A 17,847-nucleotide genomic window follows, 5' to 3' on the forward strand; every position below is an offset into this window, starting at 1 on the left:
GAATCATCCTTAGCCTCACGGTGATTGGGCTTGCACGATAAGCTGTCTGGTCAGAGTTCTCTTTGCACTTCACTAGGCCTTGGGCACCTCTGGTTCACCCCTGTGTTGATGGTTTTATCCTCAGATTAGAGCTCCACGTTGTCTTGTTTGCAGCTGTATCCTTAGTTAATGTTTGTTGAATTCCCGTCTGCCCACTGGGCTCCTCCCCCAGTGTGAAATCACGACACCCGTGCTGTACCATAAAGCTGCCCACCTTAACCCTCCCACAGCTGGGACCATGGCTGTCTCCCTCTCCTGCTGTCCCCTGCTCCATCCTGGGACCCTAAATGCTGGGGGAGGCTGCATTCTGAAAAGTCAATCAATTTAGCCATCAACAACAGAACCTAGATCCGACAAATACTGATTGTTTTAAAAAACTTTAAGGTATTCAAAGGCAGGTACAATAGAAGATACCCAAAAGGGGACAGATCTTCTTAAAGGGACACGAATCTTAAGAGACAGGAAATGATTCTAAATGGACAATTAACAATTTAAGGCAACTGGGTCTTTTAGATTACAGGGAAAGTAGGCAAACCAGGTGAAGGAGACCTTTCCTTTCTTTCCTGCCCCAGCCCCACAGGGCAGAGCCGCCTCTAGGTAAAACACACCCACCCTTTCTCCTGGCCTCCGACAGCTCCTGAAGCAGCAGCAGCACCTGCCTTCGGCCTAACTTCCTGAGGATGAGCAGGGTGGTGTATATGGAGGTAGGGTTGAAGCTCAGTATGTCCGAAGCAGCAAAGCCCCAGTCTGAGATGTCCCCCTGCCTGCCTTATGCCACCAAAGTGCCTTTGAAAGGGGATGCAGCTTTTCATTTTAGAACCAGACGCTTAAAAGGCAAATATGTCTGTCATTGCAAGACTGGAACTCAAGGACATCCCTTCTCCAGTGCCTAACATCACAGCTGGGGGCTTGGCAGGGCCCATAGTCCAGGTAGTATAACAAGGTGGGTCGGTTCCTCTGCTTCAGACTCACCAGGACCTGGGTTCGAATCTGGACTCTGCCACTTACTATGAGGTCTTGGGTCAATTACATCACCTCCCTGGCTTGTTTTCTCATGAGTACAGTGGGAACCATGCCTCCTCTGAATTTTGAAAATTAAATGGGAAATACATTTAAATGTATTTAAACCATGCCTAGGCCTGGCATGTTGTGGTGGCTGCTGTTTGTATTGATGTTACTGTTATTATTCACCCTTGACCTTTGCACAGCATTTGACAGGTTACAGAGCTGTTTTGTAGACACCATCCCATTTGATCCTGCAGGGTGGAAGCTGGGAAGGTGTTGTTCACTCTGTTGGTAGATGAGGAAAGCGAGATCCGGAGAGGTCCTCATGATAGGCTAGTGAGTGGCAGAGCTGAGACTTGCCTGATGCCTGGTCGTGTGCCCTTTCCCCTGTCCCACACCACCTCCTTCAGGTACAAGGGACAGACATTAGCTCCCTTTCCGCAGTGCCTGCAAGAACCTGCAGGGGGCGCAGAGCCTGAGGGCCTGAAGGAAGGAGAGACACGGATGTCTGCCGTGTGCTGTGCACTGTACGAGGCTCTTTAGAGCCACTGCTTCCCTAATCCTCACAACCCCAGACTTCGAAATTGTTGTTCCCATTTTATAGATGCAGAAACTGAGGCTCCCAGAGGTTAAGTGACTTTGTCAAGGACATACCACCAGTCCAAAATGGTGAAGGGCTCACTCTCTGGGGAGCAGTTAGCATTTAGAGGGGATGGGGCAGGACAGTGGACAGGCCCTCTAGCTTCCCAGTGAGGCCCAGAATGGGCTCTTATGCATCGTGTGGGTTCCGGTCTGACTGGTTCTGGGGCTGGTTCTCACTGGGAGAACCTTAGGTCTGAGCCAAGATTGAGTCCATCCCCACTGTTCCTGATGATCAAGCCGTGGGTGGGGAGCTGCATCCAATGGGCCATGGAACAACCCAAAATCATGCATTCAACCCTGACCCCGAGGCCAAGGTATGGTGATACCAGGAGGCCAGACCGCAGAGTTCTGAAGTCAAGCAGTCCTGGTATGCTAGCTGCTTATCACTCGTGTGGCCTTGGACAAGTGACCTGGCTTCTCTCCCACTTAGTTTCATTATCTGTACAGTAGGGATAATGATGCCTCGTAACACATACAGTTACTGTGAGTATTGACTTGCCTGGGATGGTTCAAAGTGCTCAGCACCGGAATACATCGGAATACTAGCCTGGCACCTAGTAGGTGCTCAGCAAAGCACAGCTGCCCTCCTTGGTGGTGGTAGGTGAGTTCCAACCCAGACTTCTTACAAACAAGCTGTATGACTGCAGAGAGGTCACCCAGATTTTTAGGTTCTCGGCTCATCACCTGTAAAGTGGGAACTAACTGAAACTCAGCCCGTTAGTAGGGATGCTCTAAGGGTTAATTGGGCGGGCAAAGAACAAAGTCATTATTGCTTATTTATTAGAGAAGCACTGGTATGTGGACCCAGTTGTCAGGAAGGAGGTGCGGAGTACAGCTATGACACACTGAGTATCTCACTTGTATTATTTCATTGAATTCTCATAGTAAACTCATGGAGTAGGCTGCATTTGCACGTTTTACAGATGAGACTCATGAATATGAAGGAAATGTATTTCCTAGGAAATGGTGAGGCTGAGATTAGACCCAGAGCTGTGGGACCTCAAAGCCTGTATTCTTTCTCTACTCACTCCACTGTCAGATTCAGCAGGGAGAGACCCTGGGTCGGCACTGCTGGCGGGGAGAGCAGCCGAGAAGTGTGGTTCGCCTGCCTCCTTTCCCCAGCGGCTGCTCCACTGAGTTCTCAGCCCAGGCCAGCCAAGCCCCAGCCCAGGTCCAATGAACACAGCAGCTGGGGTCACCCCCATGTCATACTGACTAGGGGCTTCCCCGGAAGGCATATCCTGGGGTCCTCTCCCTCAAGGCTCAGTCCTCGGAACTAGTCTGGAAATGGCCCCTCACCTGTGGGCTTGATACCTGGGACTTTGATACATGGAAACTCCTGAAGAGGCAGATGGCAGGTGAGTGGGTGACAAAAAAATGCAGGAGTGTGGGCCAGTGCATTCTTGGGCTTAAGGCCAGGCTGGGTTCAGCGTCTCCAAGACAAAGGGGTCAGCCAACGGGCGTCGGAAGGGAGCCAGAGCTGACGGGCACGGGAACAAGCCGGAGGTGCCCAGGCCACTCCGACCTGCTGAGGCGAGGGCTTCCCTCTAGGCGGAGAGGGGAGAAGGGACATTTAGAGTGCCAGTGTGGATTGTGTCAGCTGGTCCGGCAAGATAGCTATTACCATCTGCTTGTGTGACCTTGGGCAAGCCATGCATTTCTCTGCCAGGTGAATTCATGCTAGCCTCCTCAGAGGCAATCCAGGCAGTTCTGTAGCAGGTGGGCCGAACTAGGCCAGGTGCCACTGTGGCATGACCTGGCAGTCTGCCAGCTGGGGATGCTGACCTCAGCTGCAGGACACACAGATGCCTCGCACCTCACTCTGCCACTCCCCCAAGTGGCCAGCATGGGCTGTCCTCGTAGGTTTTGGGGAGATGAGAGTGGGTGGCCTCACCTCATCAGAGGAAGGAAGCAGCCAGGCCCTTCAGCCCTTAGACTTGGCCCTGCCTTGGACTTTCCAGCTGTGCTTGTAGCTCGGATTATTCCACCAGCTAGAGAGCCTACGCCACCCCCTCCAAAGCCTCCGAGACTTTTCTCAAACCTGCTGCCTCCATTGTCTTCTGTGGCTACCAAAGGGCCTCTCTAGGCTTGAGCTACAATTACATTGTGTGCACCTGTCCTGTTTGCTTTACTATATTTTATACAGTAAGATGAACGCATACAAAAAAATCAATGCATGCTCATTGTGACAATTCAAGCAACACAGATTCCATAAAGAAAAAACTAGCAGTCTGCCTTCCAATCTCCCTGGGAGATAGACACACAATATTCCAATAGCGTTAAACATGTCCATGTCAGTGATGTGGCAATTAATCATGTCACCCTGTGACATCGCTCGTATTTTTATTTCGACATATTTTCCTAATACCTGCTGTCTAATTGAGTTTCATCTTCCTGCGCATATTGGAAGGAAGCCATCTGTGGACAGCATCTGCATCATGAATGCTTTCTATCCAGTTTGGTGTCTACAGGAGTGGGTGCTGCCTTCCTGTTTGGGGAATGGTTACATGGATTGATTGATTCTTAGTCTGTTTGTGCTATTGTAACAAAATACCACAGACTGGATGATATGGTTTGGCTGTGTCCCCACCCAAATCTCATCCTGAATTGTAGCTCCCTCAATTCCCACATTTTGTGGCAAGAACCCAGTGGGAGGTCATTGAATCATGGGGGCGGCTCTTTCCCGTGCTGTTCTTGTGATAGTGAATAAGTCTCACAAGATCTTATGGTTTTAAAAATGGGAGTTCCCCTGCACAGCCTCTCTCTCTCTTTGCCTGTTGCCATCCATGTAAGACGTGACTTGCTCCTCCTTGCCTTCCACCACGATGGTGAGGCCTCCCCAGCCACGTGGAACTGGAAGTCCATTAAACCTCTTTCTTTTGTAAATTGCCCAGTCTTGGGTATGTCTGTATCAGCAGTGGGAAAACAGACTAATACACTGGATAATTTGTAAACAACAGAAATTTATTTCTCACTGTTCTGGACGCTGTGAAGTCCAATATCAAGGCACGGGCTTGTTCAGTGTCTCTTTTAAGGGTTGCTCTCTGCTTCCAAGATGGCACCATGAACTGTGTCTTCACATGGCATATGGCACTGAAGAGGGGGGAACTGGCCCCCTCAAGCCCTTTTATAAGACACTAATCCATTCATAGAGCAGAGCCCTCATGACCTCATCACTTCCTAAAGGCCCCACCTCTTAAAACTGCTCCTTAAGGATTAAGTTGCAACGTGAATTTTGGAGGGGACACAGACATTCAAATTATAGCATTGACTCAATGATGTGAGGATGGGAGGGAGCATCCAGGGCTTCTTAGGGCCAGCTGGGCTGCTTCAGGTTCACCTCCGGTTTGCTGAGCCAACCTGCAGGAAAGGACAGGGAAGCAGAAAAGGCTTAGGCTCCAGTCCTGGCCACAGCCACTTTTGCGACCTTGGACGAGTTACCCAACCTCTTACTTGTAAATGGAGTGTGATAATAGCCACTGTGGAATGGTCAGGACAAGATGCACACACAGCCATGCCTATGCCCATCTCAGAGGAAGCAGTTCACCTTCTCAGGAAGGCTTAGAAGTCCAGCATGCTACCCACTAGCTCTGCCTTGATAGGCCAGTTTCTTCACGCACCTGGGCCTCATTTTCCTTGTCTCTGAAATGGGATGGTGATATCCGCCTCAGGGGACCAGGGTGAGGTTGCGACAGCAGCACAGGGCCTGCTGTAGATGCTGTGAGCGGTGGCAGTGGTGGAATTATTTTTGTTCTGCAGAGCAAGGCGTCTCCTTTATCAGCACCCCTTCCCCCCAGCACAGGATGGGGCTCCTGAGGCCTGTGACTGTCTGAACGGAGTCTGGTTTATCTAAAACAAACACTGGTCCTGCCCTGTTGTGGAGTCAGGGCCCCACAGGCTCCTGGCCAGATGGTCCCACTGCATCAAGGGAGGCCGCATGATTCCCAGACACCCCTATCCCCGCAGCATGTGGGGGATTCCCAGACACCCCTATCCCAGCAGCGTGTGGGGGATTCCCAGACACCCCATCCCAGCAGCATACGGGGGATTCCCAGACACCCCTATCATACCCCACAGCTCTGCCTGCCTGGGCGTTCATTTCCTCCCTGAGGAGTGATGTGGAGAGGGCATTCCAATGAAAACTCCCAGAGGAAGAAGCGGCCGATGAAATGGTGCTCTGTCTTCCTCTCTGGGACTTTGGGGTAGGGACTGAGGAAGCTTCTGGAACTCAAGGCCCCTAGAAGGAAGTACCCAGGCAGTGTGGAGCTCTGTTGTGTGGCCCTAGGCTGCCAAAAGATCTTCATAGCACAGGGGGGCCGCAGAAGTGCCGCTGTCTCCAAAATGTGTCCCCAGCATAGTGCCAGGAGCCACACTGTTGGGTGTTGGCTTCTTCTTTGCCTCCGTGAAATCTTCTGGGAAGTAAACATGAGCCAGGGGTGTCTTAAAGGAGACCAGAGCATCAAGCCCCGGTCTTGCTGAACTCAGAGTGACAGCTCCGAAAGGGGACAGTGCCAGCCTGGGGCTAGTCTGAAAAAAGATACCGAGACGAGCACCCCTTGAGAGGCAAGGTTGGGGGCCTGAACGAGGGGCTATGGAGGGTTGGCACAGTCCTAGAGACCTTTTTCTTATTCAGAAAAAGGTCTGTGCCTGATTTCACTTTGTTTTTTTGTTTTGTTTTGTTTGAAACCAAGTCTCGATCTGTTGCCCAGGCTGGAGTACAGTGGCACGATCTCGGCTCACTGCAACCTCCGCCATCTGGGTTCAAGCGATTCTTGTGCCTCAGCCTGCCAAGTAGCTGGGACTACAAGCACCCGCCACCACACCCGGATAACTTTTGTATTTTTAGTAGAGACAGGGTTTCACCATGTTGGCCAGGCTGGTCTCAAACTCCTGACCTCAAGTGATCCACCCACCTCGGCCTCCCAAAGTGCTGGGATTACAGACATGAGCCACTCATTTCACTTTGAAGCCCAGTCACCTCCCGCAGGCTAGAGTGCTACCTTTCTCTGTCATTCATTCCTTTATTCACTCACTGATTATGCATCAGACACTTTCTGTGTGCCAGGCATTGCTCGGGGCTGGGGATTATGTAGGAATAATACAGTCTTTTCTTGTGGAAGTTACATTCCAGCAGGGAAGACAGACAGTAAACAAATAAATGACTAAATACACGATAGGATTGTAAAGAGAAGGGCTCAAAAACATCAAGTAGGGCATGGGGCCAGAGAGGGAAGAGGCGATTGTAGCTGCAGCGATCACGAAGGGATGGGCTTTCTCAGAAGGGATGTCTGAGCAGATGCTTGAGTTAAGGAGAGAAGAGACCAGCCAGCCATGGGGAAAAGAGTGTGGGGCAGGAGCTGGAGACAGGTGGGAGTGCAGACCCCGTCACCCAGGGTGGCGTTTCTCAGCCTGCAGTTATCATTACCCCTCCATGAAATGTTAATGCCACTGGTACTCTGGATGTCTGTTGCTATTCTTAGTCTGTATACACAGAGTAAAAAGCGTAAGATGCTTTGTCCTGCAAGAATAAATTCCTGGGGGCAGTATTGCCCCTGTTGGGGATGAGTGATATAGAGCCTTCTGGCCAATTTAAGGAATTGGGGCTGGGTGCGGTGGCTGACGCCTGTAATCCCAGCACTTTGGGAGGCCAAGACAGGCAGATCACCTGAGGTCAGGAGTTTGAGAACAGCCTGGCCAACACAGTGAAACCCTGTCTCTAGTAAAAATACAAAAATTAGCCGGGCGTGATGGAGAATGCCTGTAATCCCAGCTACTCGGGAGGCTGAGGCAGGAGCATCACTTGAACCCAGGAGACGGAGGTTGCAGTGAGCCGAGATCGTGCCACTGCACTCCAGCCTGGGCGACAGAGCGAGACTCAGTGTCAAAAAAAAAAAAAAAAAAAAGGGAATTGGTATATTCCAGTGCCTATTTGGACTAAAAGGAGTTCAAGACAACGCACTCTACAGACTCCCCAGACCAGGGCTCCCCTTGGGTGTCTCATAAAGGCCTCAAACTTCGAGTGTCTGGAGCTGAGCTTTAGGCAGTAGCTGTGTGCACTGAAGCTCCTTCCTAAGCCTGCCCCTCATCCTCAGGCTGCGGTTCCCCAGTGTCAGCAGCTTCTCACTCAGGCCAAAGAAACTTGACTCCATTCTTGACTCTCCTTTCTCTCATGTTCCAAATACTTCTCGCCCCCTTCTCTGCCGCCATCCTGGCCAAGCGCCCACCTTTGCTCACCTGGTCCCCTGCAGCAGCCTCCCGCCTGGCAGCCTCACTTGGGCTCTTGTCCCCTGGAGCCTGCAGGATAGTAGGTGCTCCCTGAGTGAGGAGGAAAAAGAAGAGGTGGGAGAGTGTGCCGTGGGTTGTCCCCGTGGGCTCCTGGAACCAGGGGGAGGAAGAGGAACCGTACCTTCTACCAGGGCTCCTGCCCCAGCCAGCATCGGCAGTGGGGATACTGATGACACACACAGAGGGGGCATGAACACCAACTCCTGGCGGGGCCCCCTCATCCTGTCCGCTCCTGCCCCACCTGCATGATTTCCTTTAAAAAAAAAAAGGGAATCTTGGCCAAGCATGGTAGCTCACGCCTGTAATCCCAGCATTTGGGGAGGCTGAAGTGGGCAGATCACAGGTCAAGAGATTGAGACCATCCTGGCCAACATGGTGAAACCCCGTCTCTACTAAAAATACAAAAATTAGCCAGGCGTGGTGGTACACGCCTGTAGTCCCAGCTACTTGGGAGGCTGAGGCAGGAGAATCACTTGAACCCAGGAGGTGGAGGTTGCAGTGAGCCGAGATTGCGCCCCTGCGCTCCAGCCTAGTGACAGAGCGAGACTCTGTCTCAAAAAAAAAATAAAAATAAATATAAAAAAAGGAAACCTTAGGTGGGCATCCAGCCTGATCACCCTCTCATCTTCCAGATGTCCTTCCTTTCCAGAAAGGGACACTGGGCTCTGTTCTTGCAGCCACCACCTGTTGCTAGGGGCCTACTAGGTCCCTATCCAGGGCTGGTTCTGGGGCTGCAGGGACCACTAAGACATGGAATGGCGGAGGGGCAGCCCAGGCACAGCCCCTGCTTCTACTCCACATTGAGTTCATCCTTCAGCCCGAAGCTCAAACGAAGCTTCCCCGGGGCCTTGCTTGGCTTCCCTGGTCTCCTCCCGCCCTCTCCTTCAAGGCCTCTGGGATGTTCTCACAGCGTTCACCCTGTGCGTAATCAGATGCTCCTGCGAGTCCTTGGCTGCCGTTTGCCTCACTCACCATGCTGCATGCCTCACGTGGACAGGCCTCCAGTTATGTTGCCCACTGTCCCCCACACCCGGCCTGGCAGTTGCCAGGCAAAAGGAACTTTGTAAACAATGTGGGAAGGCAAGTGAGTGTGGCACCCAGGTGGTGGGGGCCAAAGGAATGGAGTTTGAACCTGGCCTGTGGCAGCCTCTCAGTGAAGGAGCAAGGGAGGCTGTGTCTGAAGGAGGCACTCCTTCTCCCTCCCGGTGATAATTCGGGGCTTGCAGACAGGTGTTAGGGAAGAGGGCCTCGGAACTCGCTGTGATTAGCACAGCCAGGCTGCTCCTGGGAGCCTTTCTTTAGGCCTCTTATCTTTGTGGCCTTGGGGGAGGGAGATGCCAGGCTCACTCATGGGCCAGAGCACACAGACTGCCTTCCCCAACGCTGGCCCTGGCATTTCAGGGCTTTGGCCGGAGCCAGATGTGGAGGGTGAGACGCTGCATCTGAGGCCTGGGGAGCAATGACGATTCTCCTGCTTTTTCTTCCAAGAGCTTCATTGGGAGCGTTGCCATAGGAACGAGGCCCCTGGGAGGGGCGAGGCACTCCTCTTTTGCTCTCCCTGATCCTCTGTATCCCAGCTTCCCCATTTCCGCCCTCCCCTCACAGAGTCCTCTTCTCAGAGCTGCCGTGGTGCCTGGGGGACATGCAGGTGTTTCCAGCACTTAGCAACCCAGTAGCCCATGGTCTCCAGCGCTGTACGAACCCTCCATAGCCCCTCATTCAGGCCCCTGACCCTGTCTCTCAAGGGGCTCTCTTGTCTCTGTGTCTTCCTTCAGACTAGCCCCAAGCTGGTCCCGTCCCCCTTTCAGGGCCATCACCCTGACGTCAGCAAGACCGGGGCTCGATGCTCTGATCAGTGAAAGCCATGGTGCTATTTATGGTGAGGATCGGGGGGCAGGGAGCTCTCGGGGTGAGGCTGGGAAAGCTGATGAAAGACTGGCCGGGAAGTGACTCATGTCCTTTGCTCCAAGTGACTATGCCAGACAGCTTTCTTTTCTCCAAGCAGCCCGCCTGCCCTTTCAGGCATCCCTGCTTGTCCCCACACTGTCCTGTCCTGCTCCGCGCAACCCAGTGGCCTCTCCCCTCCCTTCCACCTGGTGAACAACTTCAGCTCTCAGAACCAGCTCAAATGGAACGCCCTCTGGAGACCCCTCTTCTCCCCACCCCTCCGAAGGGAGTGACTTTTCTCTGTGTTCCATAGCCACGTGCATTGTTCACAGCACTGTCGTGTCTTGCGGTCATTTCTTAGAGTTTCTGCTGGGTGCCAGGCACAGGGCTGGGCTCTGAATTTTATAGGCATAAATAAGACCCACTTTCTGTCCCAAGGAGCTCACGGTCTAATGGTGGACACAGGTATGCAGAGCGGTGAGGGCCTTTGGGAATGAACATCTTAGGTGAGCCTTCATCAAAAAGATGTCCCCATAGAGGCCTTGAGGTTGAGTAGGATTTTAACAGGGTCCCATGCAGAAGCTCCTTGGGGACAGGGATGTTTTCTCTTGTGTCCCACAGCTTACACAGGGCCTAGCATAGAGTAAGCATCTAGTATCTGGTCAGAGGGTGGATGGATACAGTTCTGCCAGGAAAGTCTTTGTGAAGGAGCTGGGGTTTGAGGGATCTTTGAAGGAGGCAAAGGAAGGGGCTTCAGGGCCAGAGAGAAATGAACATGAAATGAGGGAATGTGTCTGGAGCAGTGAGTTTCCCAGAGGAGGCAAGAGGGACAGATGGAATTGAGGGGTTTGGAGTATCTGGCATGGCCTGGAGCAGGGCTCTGAGAAGAAGGCTCATGCACAGAGCCCCAGTATATAGTGGGTCCCTTGTGGACCTGAGTGGCAGGAAGCAGTCATCTTCACCAGGTGCACCCACCGGAGCATTGCCTTTAGCAGGTGGCATCTGGATCAGGGCACTGAGGTGAGGGAGAAGGGAACAGAATCTCTGGGTGTCTGGGGTAAGGTCTGAGAAGCCACTGCAGGAGGGAGATGCTGCTTGCTGGAGTTGGCAAGGGCGGTGGAAAACGGCCCCAGGAGTTGGCTGTAAGCCTGGTGAACGTGCCTAGCCCCTCCAAGGAGGAAGCAAAAAGTAAATTCATAATGAATGAGCCTTTTGAGTTTCCATCCAACTTCAGTCTTTATCACAAGAAAGATCATCTGGTATCTGAAAACCAAGACCGGCCTCTGTCCCATGCACCAGGCAGGGGTGTTTGTACCACACGTTATCCACAGGGGAAGAACACTGTCCTGCTGGTGGGCACGTGCGGTCAGCCCGGGGACATGTCTGTGAACCCAACCGGCAGAGGGAGAGAAACGTGGTCGATTCTTTTTCTTTGCAGTCAGCAAAATTTCGGGAGCGCCTTCAGCTTGCCAGGCTCTGTCCAGGGGCCCTCACATACTCACGGTGACGGCATTCCTCACTGCCACTCTGACAGGCAGATGTCAGAGCTCCTTTGCAGCTGAGAACACCAAGGCTGCGAAAAGAGGGACTTCCCCAAAGCCACCCAGTGGGCAAGTGGGGCCGCATTGCAAACTCCACTGTCTGTTGTTCCAGAAAACTCCACGGCCAGCGTGAGCGAGGCAGAGAGAAAGGCGCAAGTATACTACCGTGCGTGCATGAACGAGACCAGGATCGAGGAGCTCAGGGCCAAACCTCTAATGGAGTTGATTGAGAGGGTGAGTGCCTCGGGCTCTCCCTCCCCGAGCCCCGGCCCATGCCACCTGCCCGCCCCCTGGCTTCCACTCCAGCCCTCTGGTACCACTGGCCCACCTCATACCTCCAGCCGGTAGCACCAAGAGAAAGAAAGAGAGAGAGAGAGCGAGTGTGCGAGAGCGCATGTGAGTGTGAGCACATTGCGTAGCTGCGTGGGTGGGATGTCTGTGCATGTGTTTGTGTGAGAGTGTGTGTCAGCATCTGTTGTAGATGTCTGTCATCTGTCTGTGTGTCTCTCTGTGCATCTGTGTGTGGGATGGGGGCCATGTTTAGAGGGAAAATATTCCTCCACGTTGCTGCTGTTTTTTCCTCAGGGGTTATGTTTGTGTGTGTGGAGGGGTGTGTGCCTGTTCCAGAAAGACCCACAGAGAGTCTTGGCCCAGAACCAGAGCCCTCCCTGTGAGCAGGGACCCAGGCCACTCTCCTATACCTGCTTACTCCTGAGCAGGGGAAGACATCTTTCTTGCTTTCTTGGGCACTTCCCAGACTCTGAGGCTTCCTGATGCAGACAGAAGGTGTCTGTGGATGTTTTCTGCCTGTCTCGTGTTCCCTGGACAGCCCTGCCTCTTAGCTTGGCTCCAGGAAAGCATTGCAGCAGGGTTGGTGGCTGCATGCGCTGGGGACTATGCTAGTCCCCTCCTCTCTGGACAGGTCCCATGTGCCAAACCAGGGAAGACCAGGGAGATTTTTTTAAATCCCAACTTTCTCGGGAGGCTGAGGCGGGAGGATCACTTGAAGCCAGGAGTTTAAGACCAGCCTGGGCAGCATAGCAAGACTCCATCTCCAAAAAATTTAAAAATTAGCCAGGTGTGGTGATACACACCTGTAGTCATAGCTACTTAGGAGGATGAGGTGAGACGATCACCTGAGCCCAGGAGGTGGAGGCTGCAGTGAGTTGTGATGGCCCCACTGCACTTCGGCCTGGGAATCAGAGCAAGACTCCATCTCAAAAAAATTTTTTTTTAAATCCCAACTTTGAGACTAAAGTAGACCGTAATTTACCAACCTTCTTAAACATGTGGAGCCTTTTTTATCCCAGAGGCACAATTGAATTTATGTTTTGATATAATCACATTTACACAATTCATTATCCAAAATATAAACCGTGAACCGGGAAAAGTCTCCCATTCTCATCCCAGCTACGCAGGGAGCGGCTGGATTCATGCCTGGCTGCTTGGCTTGTCTAGGATAAGCCTTTGCTCCATCCATGGGTCTCCAGCTCATGGGTCAGAAACCCCCGATGAAGACCAATCCTTTCCTTTGCTCTCAAGGCTCAGAGAGGTCAGGTGACTGCTCCAGGGTCACAGAGCAAGTCAGCTGCAGAACCAGAATTCACATCTGGGTCTCCCCGCCACCTCATCACCTCACTGCCTGCTCTCCCTCCCCACAGCTCGGGGGCTGGAACATCACAGGTCCCTGGGCCAAGGACAACTTCCAGGACACCCTGCAGGTGGTCACCGCCCACTACCGCACCTCACCCTTCTTCTCTGTCTATGTCAGTGCCGATTCCAAGAACTCCAACAGCAACGTGATCCAGGTGAGCTAGCTTGAACCTGCAGCGGTCGAGGGGGCGGGCACGACCTCTTCCTGTTTTGAGTTTAGTAGGACCTGGGGTGGGAGAGAGGCTTGCCCTGGGTGGGACGGCGGTTTTCTAGTTTCTGAGCCTGGGTTATTTCCAGAGGCCCCACTGGTGAGATCTTTGCAGGCTGCTGGCCTTGCGTAGATGGGCACTGCATACAGGTGAAACTTTGGGTGCTGATGGGTTTCCGTGGGCCCCAAGAGTGATGTCAACTCCTGGGCACAGCTGAACCCACATCCTGGTTTCCCCCTCCTTAGCATCTGCTCTTTGTAACTCTTCTTGGAATGGTTTTGAATCCATCTCTCCCTGTCAGAGCATGCCCCAGACAGAGTCTCAGCCTGCCCAGGGGAGCTCCAGCACTGGTCTGCCCAACCTCCAATGCAGAAGTGAGAAACCCAGGCTGGGGGTCCTAAAAGCTGAGTTCCCAGCCCATCTCTACCATTCAGTCACTGTGTGCCTCAACCTCTCAGAGCTACAGTTACCTTATAAATCAAATGGATTGCAATAACACCTGTCCTAGGTATGCCAAGATGTGGCCATGGGCGCCAATAGTAGCAAGCAGAATTTGACCCTCCCCTCCTGCTTGGCAGGCACTTGACCAGCACTGTCTTCTTGAATCCCCATTCTAGCTCTGAAGGTTAGGTTTTATTTTCCCTATTTTCCTGAGAAGAAACCTGAGAATCAGAAAGGTTCAGTAACTTGGCCAAGATCACACAGCTTTTGAGTGACTCTTAACCACCTGGAAAGTGTTGGGGAGATAGAGGCACTTTGCCGAGGCAAGTAGCTGTTTAAAAAGGAGGGTGGCTCTGTCCAGCCCTTCTGAGGAGCCCAGGAGCCCTGCAGGGGGCCACGTGGACAGGCAGGAATGTGTCATCCCGTCCCTGAGTGGGCTTCTCAGTGACTGTAGCCAGCAGTCCTGCTTCTCTAAGGGCCTGAGCTGGGCCTCTGCTGCCATGTGCCAGCCATTCCCAGGGCAGGAGGCCGTGCAGTGGATACACGCATTGCAACACGAATTCCCTCTCATGCCTGCTTCTCTTGCCAGGTGGACCAGTCTGGCCTGGGCTTGCCCTCGAGAGACTATTACCTGAACAAAACTGAAAACGAGAAGGTAAGCATGCCTCTCCCCTCCCAGCCCGCCTCCCAGGATGGTCCTTCCTGCTCCGTGTCCACACCCACACCTGTGCAGGTCTTTGAAGCTAGGGGAGCCCAGGGGTGTCAGTGACCTGATGGGTGAAACAGGCAGACCCTGGCAGGGGAGGGACACCCCTAGGCTGGCTGTGTCACTCAGGCATCATGGACACAAGGGGCAAGAGACAGGTATCATTTGTCCTGGTTCTAGAGAGAGGCAGAGGCAGCAATAACAGCTACCACAATTCACCTGGCCCTTTATACATCACCTGTGACCCTCCCATTAACCCTGCAGATACTGAACTTCATTTGCCTCATCTGTCAAACAGGAATTAGTTTTGTCCTGCCTTTTACAGAAGAGGGTATCAGGCTCAGAGATGCTAAGTGATCTGCTCAAGGTCACATAGCCAGTAAATGACGAGCCTGAGATTCACATCCGGGTCCACGTGCTCCGAAGCCCATGGCTCTCCCTCCCCCTGGCCTGCCTCTCGTGATGCCTCTTGGGGCGACCTCACCTGGAACTCATTCATCTGTCCTTTCATCCTTCCGCCGGCATGTACTTGACCAAGCGCCCACAGAGTGCCTGATGCTGGGGAGATGGTGGCGGACAAGACCACCATAGCCTTCGTCCCACAGGGCTTGTGGTTTGGTCGGGGAGGCGGATATTATTTAAGAGAAAGTGGAGCTGAGAAAGTCTACCGTGGAGACCTAATTCAGATCTCGGAACACGGGTGGGGGGTGGTCAGAAAAGGTGCATTCTAAGAATGGAAAGACAGCCCCAGGACAAGCCCTGGAAGACAGGGACTAGCCCAGGTGGGGACCTGTGAGACGATCCAAGACTTTGGGCTTTCTCCTGGAGGCTGTAGGGAAGCAGCGGAGAGACACGGCCCCGAGATCATTCTCAATGCTGTGTTCCCACGGGTGTCTTCTTCTTTTTTTTTTTTTTTTTTTGAGACAAAGTCTCTCTCTGCCGCCCAGGCTAGAGTGCCATGGCGCGCGATCTGGGCTCACTGCAACCTCCTCCTCCTGGGTTCAAGTGATTCTTCTGCCTCAGCCTCCTGAGTAGCTGGGATTATAGGCACCTGCCACTATGCCCAGCTAATTTTTGTATTTTTAGTAGAGACGGGGTTTCGCCATGTTGGCCAGGTTGGTCTCAAACTCCTGACCTCAGGTGATCCACCCACCTCAGCCTCCCAAAGTGCCAGGATTACAGGCGTGAGCCACCACACCTGGCCCCACGGGTGTCTTGGGGGCACTGTGCAGCCCCCTGGCTCCCTGTGCCGGACTCGGCTGGCCAAGCCCCCCTCCAGCTCTCGTCCAGTGGATAGTGGGGGGGCAGCCACTGACAGTTTGGGGTATGGGCCCTGCAGGTGCTGACCGGATATCTGAACTACATGGTCCAGCTGGGGAAGCTGCTGGGCGGCGGGGACGAGGAGGCCATCCGGCCCCAGATGCAGCAGATCTTGGACTTTGAGACGGCACTGGCCAACATCACCATCCCACAGGAGAAGCGCCGTGACGAGGAGCTCATCTACCACAAAGTGACGGCAGCCGAGCTGCAGGTAACTTGAGTGCCGGCTGCTAGGGAGGCTGGGATGGCCACCAGGTTTCAGACAGGGCCCTGGGCTGGGGGCTTTTATACTCATTTCATCTAGTCCTTGAAACTATGTGACAAAGGAAGGATGGTTGTTATGCCCAGTCCACAGATGGAAAAACTGATGCTCAGAAAGGTCAAGTTACCTGCTGAAGGGCACACAGCTAGTAAGTGACTCCAAAATAGGCGCCTGGCCTACACCAGGCTGCTTCTCTGTAATTAATAGTGTTTACTTGGAGGCTCGGGGTCATGACCACACCAGCTTACATTGACAGCGCCTTTCCGGTCTCTCCAGCACCAAGCACATCGAACTTGGTTACAGTGAGCACTTAATAAATGCATGGTGTGGATTCTGTCATTACTTTTCCCTTTTCTGAGCCACATCAAGGTCCAGAGGCTCCTAAGTGGCAGAAGAGCCAGCCGCAGATTGGCTCACTGTACAACAGGGCGTTAGATCTGTGATGCTCTCTGTCACCCATTGGAGAAGCCCAACGTCCAAGGGCTCAGCCTCTGCCAAAGGCTGCCCTCTGGTGGCTGCTTGGTTCTTGAGGGTCCAGAGAGAATAGCCTGCTGGTTCCTTCTTTCCAGAGCATCAGCTGGCATTGCAGAGGGATCAGCAGAATGGCCACCACCGATCTTGCCGTTTCTTGACATCACCCAGGAATGCGTGGCCAGGCCTTGCTTGTCTGCTGAGGAGGGGCTCCCGCAGAGTGTCATCTCCCTCCTTCCTTACCTTGTGACCAGCCGAATTTGACCTGTTGTCCGTTCCTTCTACTTTCAGGAAGAACACTAGGTCCCTGCCCTTTACCCTCCTCCAGCTGACAGGTGTGTATGGGTCCGTCTTGGGACCTTGCACTTCATGTGCTTCCTGGCTAGTGGGGGACACCAGCTAGAAACAACCCTGTCTCATTGCTGAGTGCTTTGGGCAAAAGCAGCGGGCCCTGGGAGCCAGGGGTGCGGACAAGTCAGGGAAGGTGAGTCTAATGATGAATGAGCATTTCCAGGCCAACTGGGTGTCCCAGGCGGAGATGCAGGCCGTGCTAGGGCCCACGATTAGGGTCAGGGGAGCCTGGCCTCCTGCTGGTGCTGGCTGCCCTTCAGCTCCCAGAGAAACTGGCCTGAGGCTCAGTGGTGCTGCTCAGACCAGGATGGAGATCAACAGCTGCTGTTAGATACCATCTGGCACTCTTTTCCTGCTCTGAGGCCAGGAGGCTGAGGGTGATGTTGTTTGTGCATTATAATTTGGTTTGTTCCAGCCCATTTCTCAGCCTGAGGGGCCCCCGCAGTGCCTCAGCCCCCTACCGTGGCCATGATGCCAACTGTCTGTGCCAGGAATAGCGGAGAAGGCACAGGAGCCCTGAGCACATCAGCCCAGCATGGCCACCAGGTTCCCCCCAGGCATCCTATCACCACTGCTTCTGCTCTCTTCTTCCAAGCAAAGGAAGAAAGGCTTTTCCTCCCTCCCAGCTGCACAGCTGCCAAGGTGGGGGGAGTTTAGCAGACGCAGCAGCTTGTAGTACACAAGCCCTGGGCTTAGATTCAGAGGACTGTAAGCCCCTTGGAGCTGTAAGTGCTGGGATTATAAGCATGAGCCACCACGCCTGGCCAAACAGCCTCTGTGTTCTAAGTACCCAAAGTTCAATTAAGATCTTTAGGAAATATATGGATTCTCTCGAGCTTTTACAGATATTTCTGATTAAATTCTAATGTGAATTTGGCTGCCTTCCTTGTAAAATGGTCTTGGCTCGTTCACTCACCCCAGCTGTGTGCCAGAACACAAATGAGACATAGCCCTTGCCCTCACAAGGGACTGTGGTTCCTCTTTTTTTTTTTTTTTTTTTTGAGACAAAGTCTTGCTCTGTCGCCCAGGATGGAG

The 17,847-nt window shown here is 53.2% G+C and overlaps 1 protein-coding gene across 3 annotated transcripts in view; it reads left to right on the forward strand.

The window, feature by feature from the left end:
• The window catches only part of ECE1 (endothelin converting enzyme 1), a 129,350-nt gene that overhangs the window by 73,534 nt on the left and 37,969 nt on the right, over positions 1-17,847 (forward strand). For all 3 annotated transcript variants that reach the window (XM_031009777.3, XM_055387005.2, XM_031009776.3), the window contains exons 5-8: positions 11,512-11,633; positions 13,061-13,207; positions 14,292-14,357; positions 15,748-15,939. In XM_031009777.3, the coding sequence (XP_030865637.1) occupies positions 11,512-11,633; positions 13,061-13,207; positions 14,292-14,357; positions 15,748-15,939 (527 nt within the window). The remainder of the gene's footprint in view (positions 1-11,511; positions 11,634-13,060; positions 13,208-14,291; positions 14,358-15,747; positions 15,940-17,847) is intronic.

The sequence above is a fragment of the Gorilla gorilla genome, chromosome 1 (genome assembly GCF_029281585.2).
Source record: "Gorilla gorilla gorilla isolate KB3781 chromosome 1, NHGRI_mGorGor1-v2.1_pri, whole genome shotgun sequence".
NCBI lineage: Eukaryota > Metazoa > Chordata > Mammalia > Primates > Hominidae > Gorilla > Gorilla gorilla.